The sequence below is a fragment of the Papaver somniferum genome, chromosome 9 (assembly GCF_003573695.1).
Source record: "Papaver somniferum cultivar HN1 chromosome 9, ASM357369v1, whole genome shotgun sequence".
NCBI lineage: Eukaryota > Viridiplantae > Streptophyta > Magnoliopsida > Ranunculales > Papaveraceae > Papaver > Papaver somniferum.
In genome coordinates this window covers 110,247,531-110,274,623 of record NC_039366.1, presented here as the reverse complement: position 1 = coordinate 110,274,623, position 27,093 = coordinate 110,247,531, and the positions used below count along the sequence as shown (strand labels likewise).

At 40.6% G+C, this 27,093-nt stretch overlaps 1 protein-coding gene across 1 annotated transcript; it reads right to left on the bottom strand.

The window, feature by feature from the left end:
* Positions 1-23,707: 23,707 nt before the first annotated feature.
* On the bottom strand, positions 23,708-24,870 carry LOC113308247 (protein LURP-one-related 8-like). Its single transcript, XM_026556726.1, has 2 exons — positions 24,509-24,870; positions 23,708-24,410 (listed from the first exon to the last, which is right to left on the bottom strand). Exons 1-2 carry the CDS (start codon positions 24,749-24,751, stop codon positions 24,036-24,038), a joined length of 618 nt encoding a protein of 205 aa, XP_026412511.1. The 5' UTR covers positions 24,752-24,870; the 3' UTR covers positions 23,708-24,035.
* Between the last annotated feature and the right edge of the window lie 2,223 nt (positions 24,871-27,093).

Genomic DNA, 27,093 nt, shown 5'->3' with positions numbered 1-27,093 from the left:
GTAGTTGCGTGATCTGATCTTGTTGTTTCTATCGTGTTGATTGCAATTGAAATAATTGGCTCGATATTTTATATATCCGATAGGCAAGATAGAAAAGTAATCACAAACAAACTTCGTCTCATCGTTTGTGATTCCACAATAACTTGTTTCTCTAGTCGATTAAGTTTATTGTGAGGTGATTGATAATACTAGGCTGCTATTCGGGAATATAAGTCCGGTTTATCAATTGGTTCCTGTTCACCTTGATTTATCAAAAGACGTAACAAAAACTCTTGGGTATTTCTGTGAGAGACAGATTTATTCAATCCTATAGACTTTTCTTTGTGAGACAGATTTGTCTATCAAGTCTTCGACTTTGGGTCGTAGCAACTCTTAGTTGTGGGTGAGATCAGCTAAGGGAATTAAGTGCGTAGTATCCTGCTGGGATCAGAGACGTAAGGAGCGCAACTGTACCTTGAATCAATGTGAGATTGATTAGGTTTCAACTACAGTCCAGTCTGAAGTTAATTGGTAGTAGGCTAGTGTCTGTAGCGGCTTAATACAGTGTGGTGTTCAATCTGGACTAGGTCCTGGGGGTTTTCTGCATTTGCGGTTTCCTCGTTAACAAAATTCTGGTGTCTGTGTTATTTCTTTTCCGCATTATATTTTGTTATATAATTGAAATATTACAGGTTGTGCGTTAAGATCAATCAATTAAAATATCCAACCTTTGGTTGTTGATTTACATTGATTGACACTTGAACATTGGTCTTTGGTACCGTTCAAGTTACTCCTCTTATTCAATCGGGCTCGTAGATTTCTATTTGCTGATTGCGGATTGAATTAAGAGTTAGAGATATTAAACTCTTTGATATACTTTAATCTAGATTGAGTCTGACTGTCTAGTTGATTCTCTAGAAAGTGTATTGGAGTAAGTCCTCTCGGATTGCCAAACGAATTGTTGGGTGTGGTTGTTAGACTCCCGCATTTCAGTTTCACTATTTTAGATTCAAGTCATAACATTCCAAGTATAACTGATGAATCTTTAGGTGTCATATACCCTCATATACGAGCACCTTTTAATAGTTTAATAAAATTCATGCTTTAAAAAAAATAAAATTGACGTGATCTATAATACAAACAGAAGAGGTTTTTGGGTCTTGGACGGTCGGATAACATTTTGAGAGACAAACGTTACATCTGACCATCCCAGTCTCATCCTAGCGAATGACATCTGACGGGTGTAAGAGTTATAACCTATTTTCATTATGAATAACATTAATTGGGTTCTGTTATAGTTAGGGTCATAAATAAAATTGAAGTACAATTAAAAAAAAATAATTAAGACTTTTATCTTTAATTATGATCTTAATCACGGGTTACGACACGAGTTGTGCTCCATCTACAAATAAATAAATGTTATGCTGACATTTATCACCCGTTACGGCACCGGTTATTCTCCATCTACGAATAAAAAAATAACCAAATAATTTCTCAAAATTAAGAATAGAAAATTCCAACTAAATCCACAAAAAATGAAAACTAAGTTATTTTACGGCCGTCGAAGGATTATGCATAAAAAACCAATTATAGAAAATATCCATGATAACCAGTTTTTTTTTCTTCCTTTTTTTGTTAAATTATGCATCAAAAAGAAAAAAACTACAAATCATTTATAAAGAACAAAATCCAATGTCATACCTAGAGAAGAAACAAAGAAACAAAGAAACAAATCAAAGCATAAAATCGTTTGCAAATGAAGTTGGTGATATGAAGACGTTTGGGGAAAAGAATCACAACCGACATTTACATTCGTATGAATCAAACCCTTCAATTGATATACATATAAAAATAATCATAGTTACATAACGGGTTTTGCATGTTTTCTCCTCGACCGAGTACGCACCACAAATCTGATATATTAAATCACTAAATTGCCCTTTCCAAAATTCTCAGTTGATATGATATGGAAAATCAAAGAATGGATTTAAAATCCATTCAGTTGATTTGTATCACCTGAGAATTTGAACAGTTTTACTAACTTATGTGAAGTGAAAACCAAAGACGTAGTGGAGATCGATGAATATTTGAGCGAAGTTATTAGTTTTGAGAAAGTCAGTAATTTTAGGATAAAGAAAATACAGACTCGCGTAAATGTTGAGCTGACATATCATATTTATTTTAAAACCTTTTGTGCAGACCTATTTTTTTCTCTAATTTTTCACATTTTAATTTGGAATGATAGGGAAAGCGGAAGTATAGGTAATTGTATATACATGTACAGACCATCCGAGTTAATCCTAAAAAATATCATAAAACACTAATACAAGATATGCAAGATCCAACCTTACCAGATAATTCATGCTGAGTTTGTCATCATCAAATAGCAAATAAATTTGTCTGTAAGAAAAACCTGACAATGTAGTCTGTATTCATGCTGATTTTCGTAGTTACAGGTTCATAAGTCAAAATAAATCTTACCATAGTTAGTTGTAATTATTAAAATCATTATAACAAATTATTATTTAGGCCCATGCCGTGTCGTTACGGCATGGGTTACCTCTAGTTTTATACAAAATGAGACGAAATAAATACTCCACCAAGTACGTGGTACCGGTTACTTATTATTAATTTTTTGATAACAAAGAAAGATTTATTGCCTAACTTGCTGAAGAGTTGTGGTCTTTTGTCAAAAGACCACAAATGTCGACACTAAAACTATTATAAAGTTCAAGGCTTGTTTCTGAAGTTTTTACCGACTTAGAAACTTCATCCGCTACTTGGTTGTCGTCACGACTAATAAAAGAAAAATTACATAAACTAAAAAAAGAAGATAGATGTTTAATTTCCTTCATAATGTTTCTATTCTCCCATTGAATTAGAGAAATGGTGTCTGTAATGGATTGTATAACCAGTTTTGCATTTGCTTCAATGTGGATATTGTTGAAAGATCTTTCCTTTTCCCAAATCAGTGCTTCACGAATTGCCATGCATTCCCCTTCCTTTGGACTTAAAACTCCATCTGCCTAGCTTCCTTTGATCCCTCCACATGCCCCTGTATGATCAGGAATAATTAGTGGTACTGGTTACTTATTAGCGTGCCTTGGAACGGCCAACTGAAGTGAGTTCACTTCGTCGAAGTCTAAAAAAGACACAAAGTGATAATACGTTTGGAATTTGTATTCTCTCCTTCGGTTTTAAATTATTCCAACTGCTGATGAGCCCCACTGGGTAATCAATCAAGAATCGGGAGTGGACGCAGTTTTTTTTGTGGAAAAGAATAAGTGCGAGTCACTATCCACAACATTTCACAAAACGGTACTTGTGTTGGGATGCTGTCTTTGTCGGCACTAGTTCCTTGGAAAATTTGCTAATGCCTCTCGGCCAAGGTATTGAAAGCGTGAAGCGTTTTTCATTTTTAGGAAGCAATGCGTACATCGAAGCTTGAAGGGTCGTTTCATGATTGATGTTTGTAGCGGATGTTTTGTTATAAATAAATTAGTCGTAACTAGTAATTATAAATTTATTAAGAAGATAATATTTATATAAATTTTATATAAGTCTAATTATTATCAAAAACAAAGTGTGTGCACATCAATTCAACCTTCTTCGGGCGAGTGGGAGGTGGGGTGTTTGATTCCCCCTTAAAATATTCATATTTTTCTTTTAAAAGCTTTAAAAATTAGGCGGGAAAGGAGTTGACTAAGTCAAAAAGCGCACTTCACATAACTGCTTCGGAGCGAAATGGTGAAATTTGAAACGAAGCGTACGCTCCGAAGCGCGAAGCGTGCGCTTTTTGTGAACACATAAATCACGAAGCCATCCAAGTGTTCACAAACATGATTCACATACGTCTTAATTCTAGAATCGTACATCGTATACGTAATGAGATGATTATATCGATTCATCGACTCAAAGCCTTCGGGCTTGTCATTGTCTAGTCGAATATTATCATAAATAATGCTCGTGCAAGGAAATAAATCATGAAACAAGTATAAAAATAATGCATATGAAGTTTAATGCAGAATGTAAGATGCAGAAATGCAAATGAGACAGATTTACGTGGTTCGGCACTAAGGCCTACGTCCACGGGGTTTGGTGTTTCACTATGTACTGAATGGTTACAAAGATAGTCGAATGACTTTAGAATATACATGGGTCTGCGGAAGTAAATGGATTACTTACTCTTCCTATTTCTCTCTCCTATATTCTCCTCTAATTGCTCTCCAAAATGGTCTGCCCCTTCTCTCTTATTGGAGAGGGGTATTTATAGGGAGAGAACGTGGGTCCCATCTCTGAAGTGCCGTTGTAATCTTATCTTCTTGTGCTTTGTGCCTATTACGCAGAGGTCTTCGGTATATGCCGCGGCCTGAGCTTGAACACGAAGGGTTATCCTCGCTTCTTCCACGAGCTGATCGACACGTGTATATCTCTTTGGTATTTAATGAGGGCAGATGGATGTCTGCTCGTGTCAGACAAGTGTCTCTTTGTCTGGTCACATCCGTGTCAGCCAAACTTCCTCTCGGCCGTTGATCTGGGATCTTCCTCGGGATTGGGTGCGTTAATACCCAAGGGGTATTATCTGGTGCTCCTCTGTGCCATCATACCTCTGTGGTCCTCTGTCCCTGACCGTCAGATCTGCTGACCGATGGCATCTTCTGATGAAATGCCTGCTATCATGTTTTGATGTCTCGCTTCACATGCCTTCTACGTGTCTCTTTCCATACACGTGGAGGATGATGAGAAGTGTACATACAATTTGCCCCTCTTCTTCTAACTTGGGAGTATTTCGCAATTTTGAAGAAGAATGGTAGTCCTACACGTTTCCCACTTTGCATTAACTTCTCCCGTAACTGCTCCTTGGTACGAGGAGCAGTTATTGTCTTCTCTAGCTTCATAAATGGGAAAGAGAATGTGAAAAAAACTTTTATCCTCTTCTTGTCAGTGTTCATTCTCTTCTTGTTTCTTGTTCTTGTTCTTTAGTCATTTACTATCACCGTCCTTGTGAGGAATATAGCATTCAATTTTCTGTTTCTTTCTTCTGCTTCTTTTGTTCTTGATTGTTGCTGCCCCTGTATCTGTCGATACTCCGATCCTCCTTTCTTCTACTGCAGTTAGTGCTTGTCGTCCTCTTTTATACAGGTATGGGATTTTCTTATCGTTGTTCACCATTGTTTTATCTGTATTTTATCGTTTGTCTCCTGCTGCTGTGTTCTTGGTTTTGTGATGAAGATCATATGTCGAAGCATATATGCTTGCCCCTGTTCTTTGTTACAACGTCTGTGAGTCTGTGTATGAGTATTATCCCTGGATGGAGTATTTTTTAGTTTCTTAGGGTTTCATGTTTATCCGATGAACCATCAATTATGGGTTTTTTGATCTTTAGTGATCTCCTCGTATTCTTCTCTAAACTGTTTTTGTGTTTCCTTGTAGATATGTCTGATCGTCCGCGGGCTCCTTACCAAACTCCGCCGTCTAGTCCGCCAAGATCCCCTCCGCGTAGAGATCCTGATAGATCTCCACTTGGGGAAGGTCCTTCACAAGTCTTCGCAATCGATCCTCGGGGTCATAGGGTTTCGTCTTCCTCCGGTGTGAAGATTATGCCTTCTAAAAAAGGGGATATGCCGAAGGGTCCCTGGGTCTAGGTATGCTGTTAACCGCGCCCTTCTCGTCCTCGTGAAGATTCTAGGAGTACGCAGGCTCCTCCTCGTGATGACTCTAGGAGTACGCGGGCTCCTCCTCCTCGTAATGAAGTGGTGGATGCTCCGCCCCTTCGTTCAATGGCTCCTCCTTCAGTGCCTCCGCATAAATCTCTGCCTCCTCCTCCCGCGGTTTCTTCCAAAGGGAAGTACTCCAAGGGTACTTATCGAGAGATGATCCGTCTACAAATCTTCCTTCTAAAAGGAAAGCTTCGGAATTGGGTCCTACTTCTTTCCGCAGACGAGAAGAAACTGTCCCCGTGATCGCAACATTTCAGTTGGTAAGAAGAAGGTCACTTTCAAGCATATTGATCTTGAGATGTTCAAGGAAAAACATGAACTCCAAGCTTTTGAGGTTCGCTTCTATGCTCCTGACGATGATATCACCTACGAGCTCCTTGCTAATTATCAGTTTGACGAGTTTCATCTGTTGACTACGGTTGGAGCCTTCGAGGCGGGTCTTATGTTGCCCTTATATAAGTCGGGTGACTCCTTTTATTATGACGTGTTGGCTAGTCGCGAAGGCTCTTCTACGAACACTCATAATCGTTCCGTATCACAACTATCTGGGAATTATCTTCGTTCACTGAAGGAATGTTATCTGCGGAGCAAGGGAGAGACTATGATGACCTGCTATGTTCCAAATCCCGCTGAGAGGAGTGGTACACTCCTCAGAACTTTAACAGTTCTTTTGGGGATTATGTCAACAGCAGAAACCGTAAGCCGTGGAGTGTTAGTCTTCGTAATTGCTGCTCCCCGTGGTGAAATTCGTCTCTTGAGTGAGGTGAGTGATGCCAAGCTGAAGTATGTTCCTGGTACTGAGGGATCTGCTAAACGGAATCTTTCCTGCTCGTGAAAGGATTAAGCGTGACCATGATTATGAATGGCATGCTACTGTTATTGAGGTAGTTGGTCCTTGGGCTTACGGATGGATTCCGGGTCCACGTGGTTGGCGTCCTTCTGAAATAGCAAGCCTCGTGAAACTCCTCCTGCTCGTTATGGAGATTTCTGTCCTTGGCGTCCTAATTTCGCGGGCATGAATTTCCTTATGCTCTGATGTCGTTGATGGAGATGAGGAGGAGGGTTCTGGTGCTATCCATCATCAAAGAGTGTGCTGCTACTGCCAAGGTATAGTTTCTTCTTGTATTCTATCTTTTTGCCCCTTTTTCCTTGCTTGAAATAATTTTCATTTTTGAAGTGAGGGAAAAAATGAGTTTTGTGGGATGTGTACTGGTTTGTAGGTGTCGAAGAAGAAGAAACTTGGACCCAAGCAATCTTCTACTGCGGTTATCAGTGAGGTGAGGGTATGAGGAGGTTACGAGTCCCGTAAACCAAGGGTGGTGAGGATGAAGAATGTCCAACGGAGAAGAGCGTACCGACACTTCTTACCCTGATGAAGAAGGTGGTAATGAAGAAGAGGTTGCCGCGGGTGGTGATGGTGAGGCTGAAGTTGCCGCGGGTGGTGATCTTGAAGAAGAAGTTGCCGCGGGTGGTGATGGTGAGGCTGAGGGTAATGTTACCGTCGTGGTACTGGTGGGAGTGGATCTGCCCCTGTGGTGATGACATTGTTGGTGTGGGTACTTTGCCCGTATTTCCCCAGAATTCTCTTTCGGTAGGATATATTCCGCGGGGGAATCCTTCGATGTGACTGCTGCCATGGGTCTTGCCGAGGACTTCTCATTGCTTTCCCCACATGATGATTGGGATGTGCTTGGGGACCTTGGAAAAGAATGTACCACTGATCAGCAGCTGAGAACGCAGGTGGTGTGCTGAGGTGGTAATGTCGAGGCTTGCGCGGGTGAGGAGATAACCGCCAAGGGGAAGTCTGCGGTTGAGTCTCCTTCCGAGGATTTTCCTTTCTCGCTAATGCCTGAAGGTGAAGATGCCATTTTGGCTTGGCTAAGAAGAAAACCTGATGTTCGTCCCCAACCCTGCCCCCGTGGTCACTGGTGAGAAGAATTCCGACGCTTATACTCGTCGAATGATGCAACTGTCTTCTGAAGCCCGCGTTGCTGAGATGTGGGAGAAGATCTTAGAGCTTCGGAAGCTAATTTAGTGGTTGACCTCCCTCATCTGTTGCTGATATGATGGCCATAGCTGATGGGTACCAGTACGGTTTTCCCCAGCAGCGTGTTTTAGAGGTAAATCCTTGTACTCTTTTTATGATATCCGCGCATTGTGTTCTTCGTGATATCTGATTCCTTTGGTATAATAATGTTTGTTTTGTGACGTAGATGATGAGGAGCGAACATTGTAACCATGTTCTATACCAGTTCTTTAAAGCAAAGTCTCTAAAGTTGGAGGCCAAGCTTCGTCATAGGGAAGAGGAACTGTCTGCCTGAAGCGGAAATAAATGACTGAGGGGCCGTCTGAAAGAAAAAGAACAGCTGGGAATGCTGAGGAGAGTCTTCGTTCAGAGCTTGCTATAGTCCGCAATGAATTGGAGCAGACTCGTAGAAGTGTCTCGTCCTTCACAGGTTTGTATTTTACGGATTTTTCACTCCTTGTGATTCCCTATCTGTATTTTGGTGTTCTGTCTGAGTCTCCCCACCCTATCTTCAGTGGGTGGAGTCCCCGAGTTGATATGGCTTCGGAAAGAAAGGGAACGACAGAAATCCCGTATTGCAGAGTTGGTGGGTAAGTTGAAGAGTGAAGCCGCAAAGTGGAATGCTCGTGCTGATGAGCACAACGCCTTAACAGCTGAGTGGCGTGAAAAGCGAACACTGATGGTTGATATGCAAAATAAGTACAATCATGACCGTTGTTTGTTTAATGGTACGCTGCTATGGACGCGTGACAACTGCGTGATGCTCGAGAACATGCTTCAGACTTAGAGGCTAGAGTGCGCTTTTTAGAAGGAGAGTTACAACAGGCTCGTTCTTTCTTAGGCCCTGGGGTTAGGGATAGTATGTGCGTCTTTCCGAGGAAAGAGATAATGCTAGGGCCGAGGTTGGTGCACTTAGTAAAGCCCTAGCAGCGTCTCGAGCGGATGTTGCTCGCCAAGTGGAGTCTGAAAGAGATCTTGAGATGAATGTGTATCGACTTCATAAAAGGATGGGGGAGGTGAATGATGAAGTCAACCATCTTCGTCACTTGGATTCGATGAAGCAGGTAGATTTAGACGCCAGTCAATTTGCTCTTACGAACCTTCAAACGGATTATGAGAAACTATCCACCGAATATGACTTTCTTGATGAGGCTCGGGACGCAGTTGTCAATGAGTATGAGGAGGCTTCGGCTAATGTCGAAGGTATAACCTCGTTTTATCGAGTGTGATTCTGTTATTTCTTCGTTTTAACCCCTTGGTATTTTTTTTTTTCAGCACTCGAGGGACAGCTTCACGCAGCAAATGATGAGCTTAAAAAGACTCAATCTGCCTTAGTGCAGCAGGAAGGACAAACCAATATTTCAAAGGGTTGGCCGCGTCTCGTGGGAAGCAGCGGAGATTGCCTCCAAAGAGGCGGAACGCCTATCTGTATTGCTGTCTCAAGCCCATCAGCGGACCGCTGTTATCACTTATAAGGCTCGATGTCAGTTGGCTGAAGAGACAACAAAGTCCTGGATAAGATTGAACTTGGCCTTAAAGTCGAACATGGTCTTGTCAAGAACTATCCGCGCGTCCCCTCCCGCGCCTTTGCCTGGTTCTTCTGGGCCTTCTTCAGGTGGTAGCGTACCCTCTCTCGCGCAGAGACAACCCCGTTGATGGAGCTGTGTCGTCCAAGTAGATTTCTTTTTTAGTCATAGAAGTTGATCCTCGTTGATTATATAATTTCGGATCATTTTTGATTGTTTCCTGTTTTTCTTATTTGCCGAGTCTTGTAATCAACTCTTTATGAAATGGATCATCCTTTTGGCGTACCTGCGTTGTCAATTCATCTTTTTATTTTAAAGTATTGAAGTGTTAAACTAGAAATAACTGGTTTGTAAAAAGTTGAGAGTGTTTGAGTGCGACACCGAAGGTAAATACCTTCGTGATCGTCTTGAGACCTGTCACCCCCACCGCTGGCGAATCCTGGGCCAGAGGATTCCCAACGGTGGGGGCCGAGGCAGCGTTCTAGGATATGGAATGCTTAATTGAAAATATTTACATGCACCCATTCCGTCGACCCACTGCCTTAAAATTGGTTGGGTATCTCTTTCTGCTGGGTGCCTTCCCCCTGGTCTTACACTCATAGACACTGATAGGGGAGCCCTGAGAGATTGTAGATTAACTACTTTCCCCAATATTGTTAATAAATTTTGTTTACTTGAAGATTCCCCAAAAAGCTTGTTTGATTGATAGGTTGAGGCCTGCTACTCCTCGTCCAGAGATAGAAACATGTAAAGCGGTTACGCTGCCTTCTTCTTCTGGTATTCCCCACGCAGATGCAAAGCTGCGCTGCTCCTATGGGTAGTACGGTTTGAGCCATTTAGCATTCCAAGGGTGCCGGAGGACCTCGCCTTTCAGATTGCGAAGATAGTAGGAACCGTTTCCCGCAATGTCGTGTATTATAAAAGGTCCTCCCCACGTAGGTGCTAACTTTCCCCATTTCTTCTGTCGTTGATACTGCGGGATTGTTCTTAGCACATACTGCCCCTCTACAAAATTTCGAAGCTTTACCTTTTTGTTGTACTCCCTCGCTAGTCTCCGTTGATAATTTTCCATCTTCTGCAATGCTGCTTCCCTCCTTCCTTCCAGGTCGTCCAGTCTCTCTAACATCATGTCTGTTGTGAGATTTTTCTCCCATGCTTCGGTCTTTGTGGTTGGCATGAGGATCTCTGTTGGGATGACTGCTTCAGCTCCATAAGTGAGGAGAAACGGGGATTCCCCAGTGGCAGATCTTCGTGTTGTCCTGTATGCCCATAATACATTGTGTAGTGTTCACACCATCGCCCCTTGTGTTCGTCTAATTGCTTTTTGAGTATAAGGGCGAGGGTCTTGTTGGTAGCTTCCGCTTGTCCGTTGCTTTGAGGGTATATGGGGGTGGACTTGTTTTTCCTTATTTTGAAAGTGTCGAAGAGCATGTCTATGTTTTTCCCCTGTAATTGTTTACCATTATCGACACGATTTCCGCTGGTATGCCGAACCTGCAAATAATGTTTTGGAATATGAAAGTAAACACGTCCACGTCTCTGATCCTGGCTAAGGCTTTGGCTTCCACCCATTTACTGAAGTAGTCCGTGGCTACTATCAAAAATCGTCTTTTCCCTGATCCTTCGATGAAAGGCCCCACGATATCTATGCCCCATTTTGCGAATGGCCACGGACTATCCACAGAATTCAACGTTGTTGCTGGTGCATGTATCTTTTTGGCAAAACGCTGACATTCTTCACATCGTCGGGACATTCTTGCGGCATCTTGTACCATTGTGGGCCAGTAATATCCTTGCATTTTTGCTTTGTCGGCTAGTGATCTCATGCCGCTATGATTTCCTGCGTCACCATAATGGATGTCGTTTAGAATTCGATGCCCCTCTTTCCTGGATAAGCAACGTAGTAACGGTCCGAGGAAAGATTTCTTGTACAGGATTCCATCCCGAAGGTCATATCTTCCTACTTTAGAGTATTTTCCTATTTAGTTTGTGATCCGCGGGTAAGGTTCCATCCTTGAGAATGCATGGATCATCATTCTCCAATCATCTTCGTTGCTGAAATCTTCGTCTTGATTTGCTCTTGAAAGGATATCTTCTTCGTCAAAATCGTCACGGATGTCTTCTCCCACCTGATCTTCGATATTTTCTTCCACTGTATCTTGATTTGTAGCAAAGGAAAATTGTGTTGCAATCGAGGGTTCGTATACCCTTGTGATTTTGATAGCTTCATACTCTTGTCCTTCAGCATGGATGATATATATGCTAGGGCATCCGCGTGCCTGAGATCCCTTCTGCATAATGCCGGAATTTGATGTTCGGAATTTGTGATGCCAATGTTTGGACCAAGGCCATGTAAGCTGAGAGGGTGTCGTCGTACACATTGTATTCGAGCCCTATTTTCCGTATGACAAGCTGCGAATCACTTGTCAGTCTTACATCGGTTACCCCCATCTCTATTATTAAGCGGAGGGCATGTACGACTGCCTCGTATTCGACGATGTTGTTAGTATGCTCTTTGAATTCTAACCTGAGTTGTACGATCCTTTCTCCAGTTGGGGTGGTGATGACAATGCCTATTCCTGCCCCTTCCTTATTTTTGGAACCATCGACGAAGACTTCCCATTGTCTTTGACTCGCGGGTTCGAGGACATCAATTGGATCCTTGCTTTCTTCATCGGCTTCTGGTATTCCCTTAATCTCTTCGTCGTTGTCCAGGGGGAGGTCTGCTAAGAAATCCGCCAAAACTTGGGATTTTTGGGAATGTTGAATTTCATGAATGATGTTGAATTGGTCCAGGTGGGTGTTCCACTTGGCTATTCTGCCTACTTTTCCCGCGCTTTTGAGGACTGCTTCCAGTGGTGCTTTGCATGGGACGCGGATGAAGTGAGTTAGGAAATAGGTTCTCAGCTTTTGAGTAGCCCACACCAATGCCAGGATAAGTTGTTCGATCTTCGTGTAGTTCCTTTCCGCAGAATTGAGGGTCTTACTGACATAATAGATAGGTGTTCTATCTTCGTATTGGTTTTGACCAACACTGCGCTAACTGCGTCTTCTGTCGCTGCTATGTACAATGCCAAAACCTCATCAGGATCAGGCTTCTGCAGGATTGGAATTGAAGCCAGGTGTTCTTGATTTTTGGAAGGCTTCTTCGCATTCTGCGGTCCATTCAAACTTACTCCCTTTTTTGAGAATATTGAAAAAATGTTTGCATTTGTCCGAGGATCGGGCAATAAATCTGCCCAAGGCTGCTATGGACCCATTGAGCTTCTGCACTTCTTTTAAATTCTTCGGAGATGGCATTTCTACTATGGCCTGAATCTTCGCTGGGTCTACCTCAATGCCCCTTTTTGTTACCAGATATCCGAGGAATTTCCCTGAGGTGACACCGAAAGTGCATTTTTCTGGATTTACTTTCATGTGATGTTTCCTCATTGCTTCGAAGATATCTCTCAGATCCTGGTGGTGATCTTTGCGCAGCTTACTTTTGACGAGCATGTCATCAACGTAGACTTCTAAGGTACTACCAATCCATGGCCTGAAGATAGCATCGACCATTCTTTGGTACGTTGCCCCTGCGTTTCGAAGTCCAAAGGGCATTCTAGTGTAGCAATAAAGGCCATGTGGGGTGTAGAATGTGTGTGTAGTTGATCTTCTTCTGCCAGGGCTACTTGGTTGTAACCAGAATATCCATCCATGAATGACAGCTCTTCGTATCCTTCCACTGCTTCAACCAGCTGATCTATGCTTGGCAGGGGATAGCTGTCCTTTGGACATGCCTTGTTGAGGTTAGTAAAGTCGATGCATATCCTAACCCCTCCATTTTTCTTAGGAACGACGACCATGTTGGAGATCCATGTAGGGTATTGACTTCCTTGATGAACCCTGCTTCTAGTAGTTTCCGAAGTTCTTTTTCCACTGCCTTATGATACTCCGGTGCAACTTTTCTTATTTTCTGCCTGAAAGGTGGCGTGCCTGGTTTGATGCGCAGCTCGTGTTGGATTATTTTCGGATCAATCCCCGGCATATCTCCTAGCTTCCAGGCGAATACATCCGCGTATTCTTTAAGTAATTTGGTTAAGGAATCTTCTCTTCTTTCGTCCATTATGGTCCCTACTTTGATCATCTTCGGGTTTTCTTCCGTTCCTATGTTGATTTCTTTTACGGGCTCTACTGGTGTGAACACCGGCTTCGGGTCCCCGAGGACTGGGACGTTCTTTGATTGCTATTTGGTATGTTTCTGTCCTTCGTTGGCTGCTGAAGTACCTGTCTCTGTGTTTAGGACATTATCATCTTTTGTCAAACCCCTCCCTGTGGTTTCCTTGAGGAACAGGTCTATGGCCTTTTCTTTCGCAGCTTCTATTTTTAATCTCTTCGGGTTTTTCGCTGCTCTTCTTGTTCGTGTTGATACGATCCTGAGTGGTTGGCACTCTTTTGCAGAGACCCGATCTCCCTTGATTTCCATCACTCCCTCAGGTGTAGGGAATCTGAGATATTGGTAGTAAGTTGCAGCCACCCTCCTTGAGTTTATGTAACCACTTTCGTCCAATAATGGCGTTATAGGGGGATGGGGGTCAACCACGCTGAATCGTGTTTCTACTTTCATGGGTCCGGCGTTAACCTGCAACACGATGTCTCCCAATGGCTTTGTGGGTGCTCCATTGAATCCGTAGATGGTGTAATAAGAGGTCATTAGTGTTCATCATGGAGCTTCATCCGTTTGAATGCGTCGTAGAATAGAACGTTCACTGAGCTTCCCCCGTCTATGAGGATCTTTTTGAGGTTACATCCAGCCACTGGTAGTGGGACCAAGGGATCGTTATGATCTTCCATATCTTCTTCGATATCTTCAGTATCGAAGATAATAGGTGCGTCCATCCACTCTTCGTGTTCGTCCACCTCTACACCATCAATCTTATATAATTCGCAGTGGTCTTCGAACTGCTTCCGTAGCCTCTTTCCTATCTGCGCTGTAAGGGAGGGCCCCGCGGCTTCGGAACACGAGATGGTGTTGATTGTGCGGTTTCCCTCTGGAAGTTGGACTGCTTGGTCCGTTTGGATCTATCCTCGGCGACCTCCTTTCGTATGTAATGTTTGAGTTCGCCATCAATCATTTTTGGATCATTATTTTGAGGTTTTTGCATTTCTCGGTCTGGTGTCCATTGAAGCAGTGATACTCACAGTAATCTTTAGACTTCTCGGTTCTTGGGGGCTGTTTTCCCTTAGACCACGGCCACTCCAAATTTTCCCTTCCTTTGATCTCTCGCAAGATCCGAGCATAGCTAGCATTGAGCTTCGTGTAAACTGATCTTCGAATTTTCGATCGTCTTTTCGTCGTTCATCTCTTCGTTCCTTCCTATCTTCGTGAGGCCGTTCCACTGAGCTATTTCTTTTGGCCCCTGGTTTGTTCTGCGGAATTGGTACGGTGAGACCTCTGCGTGTGTGCCCTCGGGTTCTCACGCTGGATTTCTTCAAGACGAGCGTACTTTTCAATAATTATTCGAAGATCTCCTTCTGTCTTAGGCACGCTTCCATGAATCTCAACAAATAGTGGACTCATTCGGTCTAATCCCCACTTGTAGCAGTTGATACTTACTACTGGGTCCACACTCCCTATGGCTTGGCAGATCTTGTGCCATCTGTTGTGTATTCCCTCGTGTTTTCCTTGTAGCCAATTGCCAGAGAAAAAAGTTATCCATTCCAGTGTTGACAGCTTTGTTGTACATGTATGTCCTCAGAAATTTCTCTGCGAGTTGATCGTAGGAGTTGATGGAATCAGGTGGTAGGTTGTCAAACCAAGACAAAGCCGATCCCTTCAGACTTGATGGGAAATATCTACAGAGGACGGCGTCGTTCTGACTCCATCGGGCTAAGATACGGTTATAATACCGGATATGTGCCGCGGGATCACTGGATCCGTCGTAGCATTCAAAAGTTGGGACAGGGCACTTTAACGGAATGGGGGTATTTGCCAGGCGATGAGTTAGGGGCGTGGAGTTAGCTTCTTTCATCACCTCTTCAAGCCTTCCTCCGCCTTGTCTGGCTTTTAACTGTTTGATCTCAGCCATCATCTCATCACGCAGCTCCTCCATTGCGCGAATATCCCACGTTCTCATGCTCAGTTGAGCGTTTCTTTCTTCGATCTTCGCTGTCATAATAGTCTAACTCTTCGGTGGCATATTCCGGATCATGCGCTGCTTCCCCTGGCGTCATTTGCTAGGATGACTCTTCGGTCTCGATTGGGCTCTGGCGCTTTAGAATTTGCTTCGTCCAGTTGTTGGCTAGTCTTCGTGCTTTGGGCAATCTTATCTTTCAAGTCTTGGTTCTCCCTGGCCAGAAGAGCTACGGCATCTGCGTAGACCTGCTGGCTCTTTTTCAATTCTTCGAGCTCTACCATCAGTCGGTGGGATTGGTTTGATCCCTGATTGGGAGTTCCGGCTGGTACCCCTACGGCCACAGTTCCCCCTTCGTCTACAGTGTGTATTAAGGGTGGCCGAGGATCAGCTTCAATCGTTGATATCTCCAAGTTTGGTCCCCTCGGTTGAGTTTCCGCCCGTGGTCCTAAAAGCACTGGTATGGTTTGATTCTGACCATTGGTTGACGGCATTCCGAAGATTGGTGGATGTGCGGGCTGATGCGTCATGGATTCTGCTACCCCTTCTTTTTGTTGATGGATTTGGATTGGGACCCAAGTCTTGTTAGCTTCTGTAGTCAGGGGGGCCGCAACAGTATTCGTGGCTGCTGCTTTGAGGGCCGCGGCTGCTATGGAGTTAGTGTTCATAGGTGAAGTGATTTCTGCAGCATCCTGCCTCTGAGCAATTGTTTTAGCTTTGTCTCCTTTCTGCTTGCTTCGGGTCATGACCGAGGTAACCCTCGGTGTCTCCTTTGATGAGGCTTTGGTTTTTCCTGCCTATAGTATCTTCTCCATGTTTAATCCTTTCCTGCATAGGGAAATAAATAAGGAGAACCAAAGATATCCACGAGGATAGGGTTAGCTCCATTCGTACCCGCAAGACTATTGGAATAGAAGGAAATGAGTTGCCCAAGGGCCCTTAATAGAAGAGAAATGCAAAGATTTCATGGGTCTAGTTTTTGAGATACAAATCTTTTAATAAACGATCATGAATCTTGTTTTCAGACTACTTTTGAAAAAGAACTCTTGAAAAGGCAGATCTGTCATGAGGACTCACGAATATGGATTATTAAGTCTTAGTTGGAGAAAACACCTCACGTGCAAATCGGTGATAGATAGCCGCGGGTTTGTCTGCTTTGAAATGGTGTTTGTGAAAATGAAGAACATGAACCCAAAAAAATAAAAAAGGTTTTGAAGGCACACTGAACCCAGAAAAGGGCACAACCATAGTGCGCGTTTTAAGGTGAAATCACAGGATAAGATAAATCTTTTACCGGGACAGAGTCCCTGTTTCTAGCGCCAAATTGTGAGCACATAAATCACGAGGCCATCCAAGTGTTCACAAACATGATTCACATACGTCCTAATTCTAGAATCGTACATCGTATACGTAATGGGATGATTATATCGATTCATCGTCTCAAAGCCTTCGGGCTTGTCATTGTCTAGTCGAATATTATCATAAATAATGCTCGTGCAAGGAAATAAATCATGAAACAAGTATAAAAATAATGCATATGAAGTTTAATGCAGAATGTAAGATGCAGAAATGCAAATGAGACAGATTTACGTGGTTCGGCACTAAGGCCTACGTCCACGAGGTTTGGTGTTTCACTATGTACTGAATGGTTACAAAGATAGTCGAATGATTTTAGAATATACATGGGTCTGCGGAAGTAAATGGATTACTTACTCTTCCTATTTCTCTCTCCTATATTCTCCTCTAATTGCTCTCCAAAATGGTCTGCCCCTTCTCTCTTATTGGAGAGAGGTATTTATAGGGAGAGAACGTGGGTCCCATCTCTGAAGTGTCGTTGTAATCTTATCTTCTTTTGCTTTGTGCCTATTATGCAGAGGTCTTCGGTATATGCCGCGGCCTGAGCTTGAACACGAAGGCTTATCCTCGCTTCTTCCACGAGCTGATCGACACGTGTATATCTCTTTGGTATTTAATGAGGGCAGATGGATGTCTGCTCGTGTCAGACAAGTGTCTCTTTGTCTGGTCACATCCGTGTCAGCCAAACTTCCTCTCGGCCGTTGATCTGGGATCTTCCTCGGTATTGGGTGCGTTAATACCCAAGGGGTATTATCTGGTGCTCCTCTGTGCCATCATACCTATGTGGTCCTCTGTCCCTGACCGTCAGATCTGCTGACCGATGGCATCTTCTGATGAAATGCCTGCTATCATGTTTCGATGTCTCGCTTCACATGCCTTCCACGTGTCTCTTTCCATACACGTGGAGGATGATGAGAAGTGTACATACACTTTTAAAACCATGCTCTCGGCATTAATTGTTATGCGATTTGGTACCAACTTGTTTCAGAGCAGCATAACTCAAATCATTATCAAATTGCTAATTATATCACACCACAAAATTGTTGGAAAAATAAGTTTTTTATGTGAATAAAAATTAATAATAAAACGGTTTTTCCAAAAATAAAAACACCTTCCAAATTTATCTCTTAGTTTTTACTGGATAAGTTTACCTTATATATTTTGGATTTGGGTTAGGGTTTATAAATATAATGAATCTCTCTTACGTCCGAAAAAAGAACTTCTTCTTCGTCTTCTATGTTTTGATACGAGGGTTTAAGTGCTAACGCCTCGTGAGTTTTCCGCTGTCAAGTTCTAGAAGAACAAGTTTGAATGTGTTATTCAAATTTGTTAAGATTGTTTTATCTTGGAGGCAGATGTACCCGTAGGGATACAACATCATCTTTTTCAGAGTGTAGCCGGACATTCTTGTCTTAAGGACAACATGTTGAACATGTGACTCAATCTACCATTACCAGTTTCTTCTGTCTATGGTGTTTAACAGGGATGTTCAAGTCATGAACAATTGAATCGGAGACGACATGAAAATCAGATAAGTGCCTCTTATATTAATTAGTTATTTGATATAATATCAATTTTAATTGTTATTCCCCAAAAATCTTAAGACAAGAGGTTTTTCATAATAACAATTATAATTGTGGAATTGGGTTTAATAACTAGGACCAGTAAAACTGAGTGTCCGTCTTGATTTTTATAAATCTAAAAATCTTTGAACCCTAAGAAGAAAAGATCCTTGCCACGTTTTTATATACGTAGAGTGGGTAATTATCATCTAATTTTTGATGTGAATTTTAATAGAGATCGAGCATCTCCAGCATCGTTGACTTAAAGATTTATTATCTACGTGTTGTAAATTGACTATGAATTAGTATCTAGTCTACTGGATGGGAATTAATTCCTAATCACAATTGACATATCCAGGAATGTGATGCAATGTTTGTTTAGAGATTATTTATCTCTGAATTCCTTTTTAAACCCTATCTATCAAACGTGTTAGTAGGTGATAGGATCAAACCTAAATTTATGTCAAGTAGGTGTCCGATACCGTGCCTGTGAGGACTTGTTATCATACCAATTGAAACCATAAAATTTGTTTTTGTATGGTATGTCATAAAATTTCTGACAGTTTTCATGATATTATTTGATAGGCGGGTCAACTGATAATGTTCGTGCATCTATCAGTTATCATGTGTTCGATTCTTTGGTCAGCAGAAATCTATCACATGTTTGGTACCTTTTCAAGTGTATCAACATTTCGACTTGATACTTTGGAGAAAGAGATGACAGCATTAAGCTATCGTCTAGTCCAGTATCTACACGAGGGTATCGACGTTCAGACTTGATACGCATGCTAAGGAGATGGCAAGGGAATACCGGAATCAACTGTCCTTTGCGCAAGGAGTATGTAATTGAGTTACTTTCATCGGTATTACTATGCTAAGGTACAAATCCGTCGTCCTTCAACTGCCAAGCACAATCTTACTAAAAAGACAATCAGAGGGTCAAATGGGTTATGGACAAGAAATATTGGAAATACAATATGGGTTATGAACAAGAAATTTTGTGAGGTTGAATGCACTTGTGGGGTACACCTCTGTTTCAGTTGCTCATCAGAAACGCATTTCCTTGCTCGTGCTTGAGGTGGGAGCCTTGGGTTAAGAAATCTCATGATGAATCAGAGACCGTTAACTGGATTACATTCAAACAAATTCTTGGTTGAAGTGCTGTAAAAGTGAAAAAATAAATAAATATGGAGGCTGTAACGTTGTCAGCTGTATATGCAGGCAAGCAGTTTGTTGTAGATTTTATACTGGTGATGCTACTGGTAACTATTGAGGAGAAGGTGTTCATGGTGTAGTTGGTTTATTGAATTTAAAGGGTTTTTCTCTAAACAGTAAACTAGGAAGCTAGAGATGAAGTGTTGGCAATGTAGTAGAAGTATACCTTAATCCGGAGCCTATATATGATATAAGGAATGAGATTATCAAATCAATTCCAGATTTTTTGTTTACTGCTATTTAAGTCATCCTGCACTTGATGATTTATTAAACAAAGACGACTAGAAGAGATTGTTAAAAATCCAAATCTATGGATGGTGCAGATTGTAAAGATGTGAAATATGGGTATTCGATTTTTCTCGGATAGATATGCTAGGTGGCACTAAGGAATGCACATAAGATGTTTGATAATGAACTTCTTTTGTTATACCGAAACATCAGAAACTTCAAATGACGAATCTGTTGTGGATTACTGCTGAGTTTGAATATGAGCCGATGAATGTGTTCACTGATCACTTAGTCAGGTACGTAACTTCCCTGCAAAATGAGGCGATAAATGCGGAAACAGGAGTACTAGGTTCTGCCAACCAAAGTGTATTCTCCATTGACAAAAGCATCCGCGACGGTACTAGTAAGTATTGTGCAGCAATTCATCTTCTTCAATATCATGCAAAGGTACAGTGGATTTCACATCAGGTACTCACCCATCTAGAAAGATGCTTTTAGTTGCATGTTTATTTTGAGTTATATAATCTCTTCATGGAGTAAGAATTGATGAATTATGGTAAACAGTCCTAAGATAGTTCGTCTATGTGACTGTCATTGAGAAGATATTTAGTTGTCACCTTTATAATGATACTTTAGAATAAGAACATTATATGCTGAGAATTTCAAATAAGGGAGATGAGGGTCCGTTTATCTCGTTGATTTAATGTTTTAGTCACCATATTGAACTTCCTGAAGGTAAGAAATAAGCTCAAATAATAAGGCAATTACTAAAATGTGGGGGACCTTTAGATTATTTGGACCAGTTTGGTGGAATATACATCTGTAGGTAGGCTTTGTTGAACATTTTGATACATGTTTACAAATTATACTCTCCTTAGCCAAGAGATGTTGAGTTTGTGGAAAAACATTTTTTGTGGATCTTGTTTCCATAAGAAAAATCAATACAATACCCTTGACATGTTTTACTCGATGCACCGCAGTGCTTATAACATACATAATGTTAATTAATTTGTTTGTGACCAAGCTTGTCAAGAATTCACCATAGGTGGAGGGGCTGAGATCTGTGATCTTCCAATCCATATTCGTCAACTGTGAGAGTTCGCAGAGATATGTGATTATGGACCATTTCAGGCAGCGGTGATCTAGAAAAAAGAAGTAATCATATATTACTTTGGCTTGTTTTCACAATTCAGTAAGTTACATTACTATATGCGTTAATTGGATGTAACTGTGTAATGATACATAAGTAGTCGTTGTGGTGGCATCCTTAAAATGTTGATCAAGATGTGAGTCAAACTACTAAGTAAGAAAACATGAAGTGTACCTGATACAACCGGCTTGTATATATATGTTAGTGAATATTGCATATATTTATGTATTCCATTGTTATATATATTTTACAACCACTAACAAATCTCATATGTTGAAGATTTGGCAGGAAACTAATATGCGGTTGAAGTGATCTAAAGGATCAGTAGGTAACCAAAAGAAATTTTGAGGATATAGTTTCTGTCTAACGTGTTTAGTATGTGTTGTAAAACATATTTGCATGTCCTCGTTTACCCTGGGAAATCACAGGGATGCTCTGACTAAAGGATCAGAGATTGGAATGCATGAGGTACATATTCAATTTGAAATATGTGATATATATATTGCACTAACCTTAATTTTGAGGAAGCTGTAAAGAATGTACTACTGAATAGTACATGTATTTTTTCTACTTACAACCACCTATGAAATATGTGATATTTACGATTTGACTGAAAGACCAAGTTGGTTGATTTGATCTAAAGGATCGAAGGGAACCAGAAGATATTCTGAAGGAAATGGTCTTTGTCAAACTCGATGCATTTAATGTGTGTTGTAAATGTGCAGTATATCAGGTGTATACAAATACCCTTGTACCTCAAGAGAAATACTGGGATGATCTGATTAGAGATTTGCGATACTTGAGGTACACATTAAATTGTGTATGCGATACATATTGTACTGACCTTAAGAGATGTTGTTGTTTCAGGCTATGGAAAAATATTAGCTTATGTATGTACCCTCTTAAGGAGTATCTATATAAGGAATTTCTTAAAATAGACATGATGAAATTGATTTTTCGATAAATCAAAGTTCGTGTGCTTTAATTAAAGCACGAGAGGAAGCGTAATGGCTATTAATATGCTTCTTAGAAGATATTCCTCTGTGACCGAAGCCTGTGGCCATCATTGCAGAAACTCAATTGACTATGTGAGTCTAAAGTAAATGAGAAATGACAAAGTCTAGACATACTCAGAGAAGGCTAATTCGGTAAGAAAACTATACTCTCTAATGAAGTAATTTTAGTTGATTCGTGAAGTCAAAAAGAGGTCTCCGTAGACATGTAAAGTCAAAAGAGAACCTAATAGACTTAGTGAAGTCAACAGAAAAATCACTGGTCCTTTGACGAAAGGATTTTCTAGAGAGATAGTTTGTAATTATACATCGAGGGGGATGGGACTTAAGCTCATAAAATAAACTTGTCATGAAGGATACTCAACCTTGATGACTGAAGATCCCAAGATCAAGGTTTCGAATGAGGCAACTAAGTTATGGTGGGTAATGGTAAACACTATCCGAGAGTTATATTCTCTAGTCCCTTCCCTATGGTGTAGATGTGATAGTGTGACTGCATGTGAAGCATGACTTTTAATAAGTCTTAATGAGTTCTATAGTTTCAATTTAAGATTGAAGTGGGGTGCAGCAGTAAACACTCTTGATGGAACTCACCTATCTGAATGAGGAAGTGGGTCGCTTCCTATGAGAATATGAGCTGATTCTCTAGAGCATTCTGAGAAACAAGATACGTCCAGGGCCAAAACGGACACAACCGCATGAGCTTGGCAGCAACCTTGGAGATTTCATGTGTGGTTGTTATCGCGACTTACACTAAATGTTAGACAGTTCAACACCTTATGGACACTGGCTAATAAGTAGTTACGGTAACCTCTCACTAAGTAAAGGTTCAAGACCTTATGGACACCTATGCCTATTCATGATATTTCCTGTTTTCCGTGTTTTATAGTATTTTCATTCATGTGGGGGATTGTTGGAAAAATAAGTTTTTTATGTGAATAAAAATTAATAATAAAACGGTTTTTCCAAAAATAAAAACACCTTCCAAATTTATCTCTTAGTTTTTACGGGATAAGTTTACCTTATATATTTTGGATTTGGGTTAGGGTTTATAAATATAATGAATCTCTCTTACGTCCGAAAAAAGAACTTCTTCTTCGTCTTCTATGTTTTGATACGAGGGTTTAAGTGTTAACGCCTCGTGAGTTTTCCGCTGCCAAGTTCTAGAAGGACAAGTTTGAATGTGCTATTCAAATTTGTTAAGATTGTTTTATCTTGGAGGCAGATGTACCCGTAGGGCTATAGCATCATCTTTTTCAGAGTGTAGCCGGGCATTCTTGTCTTAAGGACAACATGTTGAACATGTGACTCAATCTACCATTACCAGTTTCTTCTGTCTATGGTGTTTAACAGGGATGTTCAAGTCATGAACAATTGAATCGGAGACGACACGAAAATCAGATAAGTGCCTCTTATATTAATTAGTTATTTGATATAATATCAATTTTAATTGTTATTCCCTGACCGTCAGATCTGGTGCTCCTCTGTGCCATCATACCTCTGTGGTCCTCTGTCCCTGACCGTCAGATCTGCTGACCGATGGCCTCTTATGATAAAATGCCTGCTATCATGTTTCGATGTCTCGTTTCACATGCCTTCCCCGTGTCTCTTTCCATTCACGTGGAAGATGATGAGAAATGTACATACACTTTTAAAACCATGCTGTCGGCATTAATTGTTATGCGATTTGGTACCAACTTGTTTCAGAGCAGCATAACTCAAATCATTATCAAATTGCTAATTATATCACACCACAAAATAAGTCAATAAGTCATCAACATCATTATGTAGATTTTTGGAAGTTAAAACAAAAAGCAAGAAGATTGGAAACAAAATAAGTTACCCACCCACTAATAAATTGATTATACATCTTGTAATTTTGTTCCATTTTTTCTTTCATTTCTTTTTCAAGAATATTTACACCCACTACACGAGATAGCCTGGTATATTTCTACACAAGAAGGAAAATCCAAGCTCACCAGTGACCAGACCCATTTTTGAAAGCTAAAAAGAAAAAAAGTTGCTTATTAGGCAAAATTTCCATCAATGAGAAGTACCCGCCGGGAAGGATTAAAGGGGTGCCAAAACAACATCACCACCGTTGGTCACAACCCCATTGGGTGCATTCTTCACCGATCATAATCTAGACCTTAAATTGATTTTGATCTTCGAGAACCAAACATCTGTTCCATTAGTATAACCAGAGACATTGCAATAGTTGAATCAATTTGTGGCTGTACAATCAACTTGAATACATCGCCACCAAAGGATGCACCACCTTTAGCTGCTTCTTTCCTTTGAATTTCTGCAACTAGTCTTTTTCTATTATCATACACACCCACACACCGTTGTGCATACGAACCAATAATCTCGTACATCAACTCCTTACTGTTACTCTGACTACAAGATATCACATGAGCCAAGTTCTTTGATGTCAAGAAATTCACACGCTTTTTCACCAGAAATCTTGGATTGACAGAATTTTCTCCGTCATACACCATCCAGTTATCCGATAAACTCAATTTCTGTAAACAAAATTAACAAAACATTTAGACAACCATTCATGAAAATGACTAAAATGGCTATCTAAACACACAAATGACAGAATTTGATCGGTCCTCACCTTACGACGAATAGTAAGAAGAGTTTTTCCTGATGCATCCATTAAAAAGATTTCCGTTTTATTCCCAGCTCGATAATTATCAACACGAAAAACAAGATTTCCTTTTGTATCAAAAACGGTAAAACCGTTGCAGTTGAAGAGAAGTGATTTTTTCCATACTGTTAATACCTCCACTTCCCTGTCAGAAATTTGTTTCGGAATTCTTGGGATTTCTGTTGTTGCATTTGGGTATACCTTTGTCATGGTTCTTGATCTTTGTATCAGAAACCGGTGGAACAGGTATCTAAGCTATTATAGAGAAAGAAAGAGTAAACTCTGTGATTCAGTAGAAGAAATACTTTGATCCTGGAAACTTATGTTACGGGAAGTACTCCTATTTATACAAGCAAGTGGTTGATGAATAAAAGTCGATATTGCCCTTATAATTTTCCATATGACGTTGGGCGCATATAGTTTGGAAGAGGGAGTAGACTGTAGAGAATGTAGAGAAGGTGATGATGGGATCTTTGCTTTGAAGTGAATAAGAATATTTTTTTTATTTTTCATCTTTTAATTATTTTAATGAAGATTTCGATGGGAAAAGACGAGTTTGTGGTGAAGTGGGATGCCAAGTGGATATAAGAATAGATATTTTATTAAGAAGAATTTAAGATTGTTTTCGTTTTGTATTTTTGCAAAAGGATTCTTTTGGGCGGTTTTATGCGACCCTCGCAAAGTGCATAGGGGCGTCAAAAATTAGTTCTTTGTCGATATCAATTCCCAACAATGATCATGACCGTAACTGTTAAATGCGGGAGAAGTGAACTGCCGCAGACTGGCAACTCTAATGCAGTATACCATCGACGTTGTGATTGATGTTATGCAAGTCCAGTTTGCAAGTTTCATACAGCTTTGACACTGGTTTAGCTAGTAAGATGAAATGAAATTCAATGGCAAATGGGTAGAAAAAAAGTCATTTTCCACTCCAGAAAAATAAAATAAGTGAAGCCCGAGGACTCGTTTCATAAATAATTAAACAATACAAGCATTGTGTTGATTGGATCAAAGTCTGGATGACTATTGGCTAAGCCCGTACTTACAAACATATCAATAGCCTTAATTCTCTTTGCGAATGATAAAGTAATTTATCTTTAAATTGTATATATATATATATTTTTGATGATTTCTTGTACAACAGGATAAAATTAAGACGGTTTAGCCAGTTGAATTAAGCCAATTTCGTCATCGATCAATAATCCAATAAAAAATTGAGGATCAGATAAGTTTCAGCCAAGTATTTAACTTTAAAAATTAAGGGTAATATAAACAATTCGGTCTCTGATTAGATTTCCTCATTTCAATTAAGGTGTGCGGCTGATATAATTCGCAAGCGTCTGTTAGTATGTAACATGCACTATATAAATCTCCCCGTACCACGGTGCCAGAGAGGGTTGGTTGATTTCTTCTTCTCCTCGTAATTGTGTTGATTGACGATACAAAGATGTGGATTGATGTATAGTCATACCGAATTAGCGTCATTGGAGGTACGACCCTAAACCGTCCAAGCCTTGTAATGATTAACTTTTTTAACAAAGAAGAATTCAATCAATAAGATGGGTGAAGTCATGGAAGATGTTTAGACTTCAGTCATTAATATTGTTCAACTGATTATGAGTTTATAGATGCCATATGATGTTAACATTAATAATCAGCTTGTCTTGAAGTCTGACAAACCAATACGTAAAACGATAGAAAACACACATTTGTTCGTGGACGCCTGCACGCCACCATTTATCCACGGTTCATTCAAACCATTAACCTTGCATGGTGCGCATCCCACCTGAATTAGTATTCGCCAGACAGATTGTCTATCCAAAGTGGATTAGCTAGGGCCTTCCGTGCATAGCATGCGCCCTAATGTGACTCAAACCCAAACCTAACTATCTGTTTTATTGCCCTTATCAAGTTATCATCAAGATGACTACGCTGTACACATTTCCCTTTCAATTGGTCCATGCTTTACGCATTTTTCTCTTTTCTCCTCTTGAACAAGTTAATTTTTCTCTATGTAATTCACTACAGGGGCTTATACAAAGCGTGAATAAGGAAGATAGTGTAGGAACTCTATTGAGTAAAAACATCTTCAGGCGGCAGTATGTAGCTTATGTGGTTTTGACTCGATAATAAAAAATGTTGCATTTCTTTAGGTGGGATGGCAGTACGCAGTAGTGGAAAGGCATATATCTACATGGGTGTTGAATCATTCTTTTGTTCGTGATGTTGATATCTCATGATGAAAGGAATACTGTACTAGAATGGGCTTGGCTAAAAAGCCTGAGGTTCATACCTTTGTTTGCCATTTTACAGATACCACTGTGAAACAAGTGATCTGTTATTTGGAATATTTACGTGGAAAGTAAAAAATGCTTATACGATTATGGTGAAGCAAATTTTCAATCAATTGGACAGTTTGCTAGTATTTCTTTTCAAGTTTTAAGTCATATTTTGGAATCATTTCTTTATCTAGACTAGATGAACCGTCCTCGAATTGAGATTTAGCTAACTGGTTTTCACTTTTCCTCATTCCTATCCAGTGAGAAAGAAAA